The sequence below is a fragment of the Acanthochromis polyacanthus genome, chromosome 18 (genome assembly GCF_021347895.1).
Source record: "Acanthochromis polyacanthus isolate Apoly-LR-REF ecotype Palm Island chromosome 18, KAUST_Apoly_ChrSc, whole genome shotgun sequence".
Lineage (NCBI taxonomy): Eukaryota > Metazoa > Chordata > Actinopteri > Pomacentridae > Acanthochromis > Acanthochromis polyacanthus.
Window position 1 is genome coordinate 22,380,664 of NC_067130.1, and position 10,837 is coordinate 22,391,500.

Sequence of the window (10,837 nt, forward strand, 5' to 3'; positions counted from 1 at the left end):
TACTTTTACTGAAGTATAAAGTGAATTAACGGTAAGATTTTTAAGCTTTCTGAAGCACATAGTTTGCTTGGCTCGCTGAGCGATTGGCATTTGCTCCTCCAATAGTATCACAGAATACTGCATGACCGCGGGACGCTCAACCAATGAGGCTCGGGTGGGCGGGGCTTCATCCTAGTCAACGTAAGCGTTGTGTTAGTAGGAAGAAGAAGCCGATTCTGGAAGCCATTACGTTGCGCACATCAATTGAGTAAATCCTACTATTTTTGCGTACAATACGCACAATTACCTCTCCTAAAGAGGCTTTTCTGGAATTATGGCATCGGTCGCCAAAAAGAGAAAAATGAATTTCTCGGAAAGAGAGGTGGAAATTATAGTAGAAGAAATAGAGAAACAAAAGCACACACTGGTTAACCACTTCAATGCTGGAGTCACCCACATGGCCAAGAATAACGCGTGGGTGGACATACTGAAAAAGGTGAACGCTGTCACCACCTGTCCCCGAGAGTTACCCGAGGTGAAAAAGAAGTGGTCGGACATGAAGACCGAGGTCCGGCGGAAAGTGGCCCAGGCGCGGGCAGCGATAGAGGCGACGTCCGCCGACTGCACTCCAGTTCCCGTCATCCTCACTGCCATGCAGCAGAGGATCTGTAACCTCCTGGGGGAGGCCACCATCATCAGCTTACCGGCTGGAGACTCGGATGCTGAGATAACTTTACCTGTCACGGTCAACACTGCCGCCACCGTCACACTCACAGAGGGTAAGTTGAAAAAAGTTTTCAGTGTGAACCAACTGCAGGAGAGACTCATTCATGGGGAATAACTGCAACAGCAAAGTTCATATTGCAACCTTTATGGACTCATCTTCAGAGTTCCATGTGAAGAGAGGCTCTGTCTATTGTGAAGTGGACAGTCCAGCAGGGAAACACAGATTACAGTGAAGCCAGACGTGTTAAAGGAGGACTGATGAGATTTTTAAGGTCCTCTATCATACAACCTTATAATAAGTTAATGTTAATGTCACATGTCCACAGTGTGTACTTCCAGTTTTAGCCTATAACACTTCATTATTTTTAAAATACTGCTCTGATTTTAATTTTAAAATGCCTACAATACACTTGCTTTAGCTCTGTTCTTAATGGGCTGTTTCAACATGAAATCTGTAATTGCAGATATCTACAATTAAAGTTTTGACTGGATAAAGTGATGTTGCAGGTAATTGTACTAATCAGAAGCTTTGACAAATAGAAGGTGCAGGTTGCTTGCCTTTCAAACATTGTGTGACACTGCAACCATTTCACTGCCGCATCAGAGCAATCTGAGGCTCTTCACAAATTTATGAGCCGTTTGTATTTAATGGCATTTTCCAACAATCTTATCCACCACAATGTATATCCAATAGGGAGCCTCATATGAACAGCGTCATCACAACAAGACTAGTCACAAAGACATTTAAAGTATCTGCAGATGTTATTCTGACCTGTCCAAACTGAATTGTAGATATCAAACTGTTGACCTCATCAATATCTGAAATAACACTGTGATTTGTCAGCAGTTAAATAATTTAGACTTAGTACATTTAAACAGTATTTGATCTCAAAACTAAACAATTAATTGTTGCAGTTCTAATACAGAATCAGATGGATTTCATTGCTGCTACTGCAACACAGCTATGCGAGTTAAAGGGTAGGGTTTTGTTCACAGTAATTACATTATCCTGCTTTGTTATTTATATGATGTTAAAACTCAATTACGAAGTATCACTAGTTTTAAATACAGAAGACAGACAGAAAGAGGAAAAAAAAGGTAAATTAATTTTAGCTAAAGCTATCAAAGCTTTGAGCTGTAACCGGCCGAAGTGTGACTAGTAGTTGCTGATGTGTGCTCCTGCTGCTGTTGGCAAAGGAATGTTTAAATAGTAGGATTGTCACGGATCCGGAATGAACTCGAGCAGAGAACCACAGCTGAACTGGCACAACAGATTCACTTTATTTCACAGACTGGGAGATGTATTCTTTGGGGGGACCCAGAGGACCAGGTGAGGAGTCCAGGAAGGGCCGGGGGGGGGACACAGAAGAGGAAACTGGACGGGATTCGATGCCAGCAGGGTCCGAGGCAGAGGGGCAGGAGAACCGACTGAACTGGAGGGAGCCAAGAAGGGGGAGCCAGGAGGGGTGCAGAGCCGACAGGGATCCAAAGCAGAAGCAAGGCGACAGGTTTAGTTTAGTTTAGTTTGGTCTTTATTTAAGGGACAATGTACAGAAACATTAAGCTCACATGAGTCAGAGATGTGCTGCACCAGATTATAGCTTATTAGCTAGTTTCCATCTGCAGTCCCTATAACATTAATAAATAACAGTGCTAATACAATAACAAAAAAAAAAAAAAGCAGGAGTGGTTCGGGCAGCGGAATCCTCTGGGAGAGGAGAGCAGAGAAAAACGTTAGTCACAGAAATATACACTTCCGGAGTTATACTAATGCGGCTAGACAGAACTGACTAGGAGGTCAAGTTCGACAATCTGGCGGAGTCTGGGAGGACAAACCAGGGGCCTCATTTATAAAACATTGCGTAGGATTCATACTAAAGTTTGCGTACGCCTATAATACGAAAAGGGCGTATGCCCTTCACCCCTGATTTATAAAACTTTGCGTAAGCACAGCTGCATGCAATTTCTTGATAAATCAGACACCAGCTGGAAGATTGCACAGGTGGATCCACCTCACATTCCGCCCACAACACACCCACATTTTACCATGAATGGTCAATGCAAAGTAACTCATGAATGTATCTGTATATAAATAAGCTGCTGATCCACGGCATTTCACGCAGCGCCGGCCGGCAGTCTTTTCACTGCTGTGCGTCAGGATGAATGAATCATGTGTTGACCCAGGCCACCCTGCCACTAAATTTGCTATGATCATGTCCGATGTACAAATAATTTGTACACTGATTGAATGTACATTTTTTCGGTTCACATAGACACATTCATTTTCACTTGGGGGTTGTGGTGTGAAGCATGTGTGCCTGCGTGCCTGTACAGGGCTGATTAATGTTTGGACGCTCATCCCATTCGGCCACATATGAATAAATAAACAAAATTCTTTACTTTTTTTTGCCTTTTTACTGTGATAGTTGCAGTGAAGAGTGACAGGAAATGGGGAGAAGAGTCTGGGGAAGACATGCATAAAAGTGCCGCGGGCAGGAATCGAACCCGGGCCACTGCGTCGGAGACCACCCCTGCAAATGGGTCTTCTGCTTTCTCCGATGAGCCATACGGGCGCCGGGTGATCAATAAACAAAATTATTTAATAAAGATCACGCACAGGCCCCAGATGTGGACCGGCCCTTCGGTCAAACGACCGAATGCAATGACGTTCAATCCGCCCCTGCTGATATATGAACATAGTTCTGCAAATACAGTCGTCGGCCGAATGACGCACTATATGAACTTCTACAACAATGAGGGTTTATGATTATCTGGCTCTACAAGTCTAATATGTGATAACAATAAAGGTTTGAGATCAGTCTGGTTTCAATTCGCCACTTCACCCTCCGGCACTGCCGTTCCCTCTGTCTCCAAAATGTGCTTAAGCAAGGCTTAAAGTTGGCGCACCGGTGCGCACATTCTCACGCCAAGTTTGTTTTAGAAATCACAACGAACACAGCGTACGCCACTTTCTACGCAAAGTTTGTGATTTACGGCCTGTTTGGTGCGTAAGCAAGCATCAAGAATCAAGGTTGGCGAACCGGTGCGCACATTCTCACGCCAAGTTTGTTTTTATAAATCACAACCTTTGCGAAGAAAGTGGTGTACGCCACTTTCTAGCCCTGTTTTGTGCGTACGCAAGCTTTATAAATGAGGCCCCAGAGCTTTATTGCAGAGGTGTGTAATCACTGGAATGCGGAGCAGCTGCCCGAGGACCGAAGCAAGGATGATTGCAGAGTGGAGGCAGCCGCGAGGTCGTGCACCACCTGGGACTGATCTGGACTGGAGAAGGAGGAGGAGGGATGAAAGTGGGGAAAGGGTTATAGGATGCCAGGTAGGAGCGAGGATGAGGAGGAGGCCCTGACAAAGATAACATTTCAAAAAACTCATTTTGGTCCTATTCTAATTTTGGCTATATCTGTAGTCACGCCTGTATAGGGAAGAACTGACATAAAATAGATTACATCACTCTCTCAGTGTTAGCTACTTTCCAGAAAACACACTGAGAGGCTCTCACATGAAAACTTTCCATCCCACTGCTGTACATGCAATGAATCACAAGTGCCATCCTTTCTGAAAAAAAAAAGATTTAGGAGATTTTGGATTTTTTGCATTATGACTAAGTGTTTTAAATTTTCTTCCTTGTTTTTCTTTACTTGCAGATAGTTTTCATTGTACACTGCTCAAAAAAAATTAAAGGAACACTTTGAAAATACATCATATTTCAATACGGGGAAAAAACAAACTGGATATTAGCATTGATATGGACTGGATAATGTGTTAGGAATGAAAAGTGCCACATTGTTTGATGGGAATGAAAATTATCAAACCCCCAGGAGGGCTAAATTCAAGACATCCCAAAATCAAAGTGAAAAACTGATGTGGCAGGCTAGTCCATCTTTCTGAAATTCCTTGGCAGCAACTCAAAATGGTATTCAGTAGTTTGTATGACCTCCATGTGCTTGTATGCATGACTGACGATGTCGGGACAAGCTCTGAATGAGACGACGGATGGTGTCCTGGGGTATCTCCTCCCAGAACTGGACCAGGGCATCGCTGAGCTCCTGGACAGTCTGAGGAGCAACCTGATGGTGTCAGATGGAGCAAAACATAATGTTCCAAAGGTGTTCTATTGGATTCAGGTCAGGTGAGCATGGGGCGCAGCTAATGGTATCAGTTCCTTCATCCTCCAGGAACTGCATGAGTTCTCTTACCACATAAGGCCGGGCATTGTCGAATCCGGGACCACTGCACCAATGTAGGGTCTGACAATGGGTCAAAGGATTTCATCCTGATACCTAAAGGCAGTCAGAGTGCCATTGTCCAGCCTGTAGAGGTCTGTGCGTCCCTCCATGGATATGCCTCCCCACACCATCACTGACCCACCACCAAACCAGTCATGCTGAACAGTGTTACAGGCAGCATAACATTCTCCACGACTTCTCCAGACCCTTTCATGCCTGTCACATGCGCTCAGGGTGAACCTGCTCTCATCTGTGAAAAGCACAGGGCACCAGTGGTGGACTTTCAAATTCCTGTGTTCTATGGCAAATGCCAGCCAAGCTCCACGGTGCCAGTCAGTGAGCACAGCGGGCACTAGAGGACGCTGGGCCCTCAGACCACTCTCATTAAATCTCTTTCTGATCATTTGATCAGAGACATTCACACCAGTGGTCTGCTGGAGCTCATTTTGTAGAGCTATTGCAGTGATCATCCTGTTCCTCCTTGCACAAAGGAGCAGATAGCTGTGCTGCTGATGGGTTGAGGACCTTCGACAGCCCTGTCAAGCTCTCCCAGACTAACTGCCTGTCTCCTGGAATCTCCTTCATGCACTTGAGAATGTGCTGGGAGACACAGCAAACCATGGATATGGCACAACAATGGCACGCATTGATGTGCCATCCTGGAGGAGTTGGACTGTCTGTGGAACCTCTGTAGGGTCCAGGTATCGCCTCATGCTACCAGAAGTGACACTTACCCTAGCCAAATGCAAAACTAGTGAAAAACAGACAGAAAAGATTAGGAAGGAAATAAATGGCAGTGGCCTTCACCTGTAAACTCATTCCTGTTTTGGGCGTTGTCTCATTGTTACCCCTCTAGTGCATCTGTTGTTAATTTCATGAACACCAAAGCAGCTGAAACTGACTAAAAAGCCCCTCAGTTACTTACTTGACCAGATCCCACATGTTTTACTGATTTGATGCAATACTTAGATTAAAAAGTGTTCCTTTAATTTTTTTGAGCAGTGTAGTTTCAGTATCAAATTTTGTCTGTATTTTGTAGCTCTTCCAGCTGGTCCAGGGACAGTCTGTGATGATGCCAAACCGCTGAATGGTAAGTTTTGATTTATTAATTTTTGTTGCAAAATCCTTTTTTTTCTTCCTCATACATAGATGAAATTGTACAAATGAGACAGAGCGACCAGCGTTTACACAAGATTTCATATTAGTATGAACAGTGACCACAGATATCTGAGCCCTGTGCATTTTATTAAGCAGTTACAGAAGAGTATGATTTTCTGTGGAAGTAAAGATGTTTGGACTCGGGACAGCCCTGGTCTTTTCAAGGCCACATACAGAATACCACACAGATTGAGGCAGGTTGGCAAAAAATGTAATAAAAGTAATGTTTCAGTACAGTTGGCTACTCATGGAAGATACATGTACACTAACCATTCAAAAGTTTGGGGTCACCCTGACAATTTCATGTTTTAAATGAAAACTCACACTTTTATTCATGTAGTGATATAATTGCACAAGGGTTTTCTAAACATCAATTAGCCTTTTAACACCATTAGCTAACACAATGTAGCATTAGAAAACAGGAGTGATGGTTGCTGGAAATGGGCCTCTGTACCCCTATGTAGATATTCCATTAAAAATCAGCCGTTTCCAGCTAGAATATTCATACTGTATTTCAGACTCATTTAAAGTTATCCTCATTGAAAATAAACTACTTTTCTCTTCAAAAATCACATTATATATATATATATATATATATATATATATATATATATATATATATATATATATATATATGAATTCACTGTCATGTTAAAGTTTTGGTTTGTGCTTTTTGGAGTGCAGGCGATTTTGTTGTTTACAGTACTATAAAGTCACCTCTGAGTAAATTTGTCAGCAAAATTGAGTGGTGTCGCAGTATTTGGTTCCCTTATATGTTGTTTACATGCAAGTTCACTGCCTTACTGGCTTTTGACGCACAGTGTGACCTTTGTGCACATGCACAAGATAAACAAAACAGAGAGACCCACTCACAGAAAGTCAGTGGTTCTGTTCCTGGGAAGGGCTCTTGAAACATGTCACACGAGGAGAGGTAGGATGAAGAAGAAAAACCTGCACAGTCATGTTAAAAGAAGATGAAGAGTCCTCCACATCTGCCTATCCTAGACTCTGTAAAAGGGGAAGAACTAGACTCGTGGAGCAGACTGGTTCCACCAAAGTGGAGGTTGGCCTCCACACTTGCCATGAAAACATCAAGAGACGCGCCAGTGTTGCCAACTCCTCAGTAAGGAAAGTAGCTGTTGGCTGTCCTCCTAAAAGTCGCTCGAAGTCGCTAAATGACATAATCGCATAATTTGCATATTTCCCAGTTTGCATGTAATTGTAATCAACGTTGTAGGAGAGAGGAATAACGTTGTGGAAAAGACCAAAAAGTGAGTATAAAACACCCAAAATATGTTTTTGTACTAGAGGCTAAATGCTGTGGTTTATTTTAGTATGACAGTGAAGAATCATTTTCATTTATATGCCGCTCCGTAAGTCTGGATGGGATCTGTAGTGACTTTGCGCATGCGCGATTCACCTGCCGTCTGGCCGCGGAGTGATGTGTCCTCTAATCAGACACTGGGGCTGAATCCCAAACCGCCTCCTACACACTATCCCTACACACTACCCCTCTGTTTGCGCGTTCCCGCGGAGGGTCCTCCATATTAAGGGCCGTCCCAAACCGCATAGTGCGGAGGGGGAGTGGACTGTTCAGCCCCGGGCGGTCCAAGTTTGGTAAAACTTCTTGTTTTTTTTTTGTTTTTGTTTTTTTTAGCTCGTGCTTCTAGTGTGTGTGTGAATGCGCGAACTGATGACATCAGGCTGGGCGTCACATAAAAACTCACAACTCCATTTATATTGGTTATAGTTTTCTCATTTTATGCGGAAATTGTGAAATCAAGCGGGACCCGCATATTTCTCTTTTTTTTCGTGGAAATGTGAGATTCTTGCGGGAATTATGCGCTGTTTTGCGGGGATTATGCGGCCTTTTGGGAAATAACTGACCCCCACATAATCAGCGGCATTTTGGTGATTAATGCGGGAATTCATGTGATCGCATAATCGCGTTTTTCTGGAGGGTCTACAATCCAGGAAAAAATAGTGACTGTATATACTATAGATATTTTACATTCCCACCCTCGTATCCTCTCTGCTCTCCACAGCTTGCATTTCAGCTGAATTTTTCTCATGTGTGGGTTGCAGCTGAATTAATGGGTTCCCAGTTCCCACAATGGAAACTGTCTGTCCTTTTCAGATTCATAAATGAGACACATACATTGAAGTGATTTTGATACAATATTATAATTTTCAACTTCAATATTCCTGACTGAACGGCATTTGAAAGATGAGTAGTTTAAAATGTTGTAAGTTTTTACAGGTTCTGGCTTTTAGAATTTGGATGATTTTTATAAACATCTCTTTCAAACCTATCAGCAGGTTTGGTTATCACACAGGTAACAAGATTATGTGTAAAAGCTGAAGATTGCCTGAAGTTGGACTGCCACTCTGTCATCTTCAAAGGCCCAAACAGTCAGTCAGAGGGTCTTGGCAAGTTTCAAGTTGAACTTGCTCTGTACCCTTCTTTGCAGTGGGACACGATATGGGGAATTATTGGAACAAGATGGCTGATGCGAGTAGGACAGTATGAAGAGTCATGGCAGAGGGTACAGAGCAGGCTCCACAGAGCCGCTGGAAGTCAGAGCTGGGAAGTTCAAAATGTGTTTACTTAAAATTAGTAATGTGTTCACAATGCAATTGAGAAGTCACTGTGCCCAACACAGGTGCTGACTTAGTATAATGTCAGGATTAACATGCTGTTTCATGACCATCCAAAACTTACAAACCTCTGCTAAATGTTGAAACAACCAAAACCAATCAGGGTTCTTCAGCTGATTCTTCAGGTCACTGGGTATGGGACAATGGAGCACAAACTGCACCAAAATCAAGCCAAGCATACTGTACATGCTGAATTTATTTATTTTATCAGTGAGCCTCAGTCGCTAGATGCAGGGTAGCAGCTCTGAACCGAGCAACTCTCCCTTCCATTGCTTTGTTTTAATCTCATTAGTTTTATAAATGATTATGTATTATACAGGCAGTTTACTGCCAGCATTTATGTCAGAGAAATAGTCTTTATTTACCAAGGGTAATTGAACTTTTGATTTGTTTTAGATTTGTCGATCACAACCATAACTTACAGATGCTTTGGCTGCCGTGACTCATCCCCGAAACAACTTTTTCTGTGGTATTTTCAGCTGAAACAACGTACCACACCCTGGAGGATGGAGGCGTGGTGGAGTACTGCACCACCACTGTGAGTGACTCCACTCCCACCGTAGTAGCCGCTGTTGAGACTCCGGTGGAGATGCTGGCTTCATCTTCTGCCTCTCCGCCTCCACCTCAGAGTCAGGCCAAACCCCAGGAGCTGAAGAGCCGCATCGCCCTCAACTCTGCCCGCCTACTGCAGGAGCAGAGAGTCACCAATGTCCACATCCGGCAGATCGCCCAGCACCTAGAGGGCCAGAATGAGCTGCTGCAGATGATGCGGCGCTCCCAGGAAGCTCAGGCGTTTGCCCAGGAAAGGCAGGCCCAGGCCCTGGAGGGGACCCAGGCTGCCCTGCTGGCATTAGTGCAGATGCTCAGACCAGCCCTGAAAGACCTGCGTAAATTCCTGCAGAGCGGGACTGAGGTGGCAAACCCCAGCAGCTCAGTAGGAGGAGCACCAGCTGAGGGTGCAGGAACAGAGGAACAGAGCAGGCCCAAAACACCACCACCTCCTCCACAGCAAGCTGAGGAGATGCAATAGACACAGTGTGAGTGTGTGTGTATATGTGTGTGTGCGTGTGTGTGTGGGCCACAAGAGATGCCTTAGGAGAAAATGTATGTTTGATGATTCGGAAAAGCAAAAGCATTGAAAGGAGTATTTTGACAACATTATTTTTTACTGTCTGGCAGTGAGATTATGTTATTTAATACATTGGATCTGATATTGTGATGTTTTCAATGCAAATATGCCAGAGTTTATCACCCTGATGTGGCTTGAACATTTAACTCTTTAAGTCATCTATAGTTGACTTAGAGTGAACAAGAAGTCTGTTTTTTTCAGACCAGAGTCACATTCAGCTGGTTTCATCACCAAGCATGTGCTGTAACCATCATGTCCTCAGAAATGAACAAGATTTAAGGAAGAAAGAGCAGCCTGTGATTCCATACAGGCTGTAGCACTAATGATCAACCAGCAGAGGTCAGTATGTGCACACAAGTTTTATCAAAGGTGGATCAGCAGTGTGATTTATATAGGATGATTTAAATACAGTACTTCCTTAAGTAGGATTTTTACACACTCCAGCTCACATGGTGTTAAACAATAATGTATGTAAGACTGAAAGCAAGGTCACAAAACATTTATTTTTCCACTGTAAAAAACAACAATATTAAAACACCCTCTGCCAACATGAACTTGAAGACATCTCTTTCACTTCACCTGATGAGTTTCCCTCAGCACAGATTGTCAGTACATGTTCATTACAATTTAGAATCTCTTGTGCTTTCTCCTAAATAACAAAATGAACAGTAAGACAGTCTGAAACCAGATAAATGACATGGAGATCCTATATGCAAGAGTGTGAGCAGACCCTTGAGGGTGAAAAAATAATGATCTGATCAGACCGTACATGTAAGACCAGCTGGTAATTGGAATTAGAAAAGGAAGTATACAGGATATTAAAACTGGTGAAAGAAAAGCAACTGGTTCAGCTGAAATGAGCTTATTACACTGATCAATCACAACCATCCATCCATTATCTGTACACCATTTAATCCTCATTAGGGGGGTGGGGGGCTGGAGT

The 10,837-nt window shown here is 43.4% G+C and overlaps 1 protein-coding gene across 1 annotated transcript; it reads left to right on the plus strand.

Moving 5' to 3' along the window:
* Positions 1 to 192: 192 nt before the first annotated feature.
* naif1 (nuclear apoptosis inducing factor 1) lies at positions 193 to 10,448 on the plus strand. The gene is made up of 3 exons (XM_022222043.2): positions 193 to 758; positions 5,989 to 6,039; positions 9,245 to 10,448. Exons 1-3 carry the CDS (start codon positions 314 to 316, stop codon positions 9,793 to 9,795), a joined length of 1,047 nt encoding a protein of 348 aa, XP_022077735.1. The 5' UTR covers positions 193 to 313; the 3' UTR covers positions 9,796 to 10,448.
* Positions 10,449 to 10,837: the final 389 nt, after the last annotated feature.

Bases quoted from the DNA above. Each gene is read 5' to 3' on its own strand.
- naif1 (XM_022222043.2), top strand. From the start codon at position 314: ATGGCATCGGTCGCCAAAAAGAGAAAAATGAATTTCTCGGAAAGAGAG. The intron at 759-5,988 runs GTAAGTTGAAAA...TGTATTTTGTAG, and splicing joins CACCGTCACACTCACAGAGG to CTCTTCCAGCTGGTCCAGGG. The intron at 6,040-9,244 runs GTAAGTTTTGAT...TGGTATTTTCAG, and splicing joins TGATGCCAAACCGCTGAATG to CTGAAACAACGTACCACACC.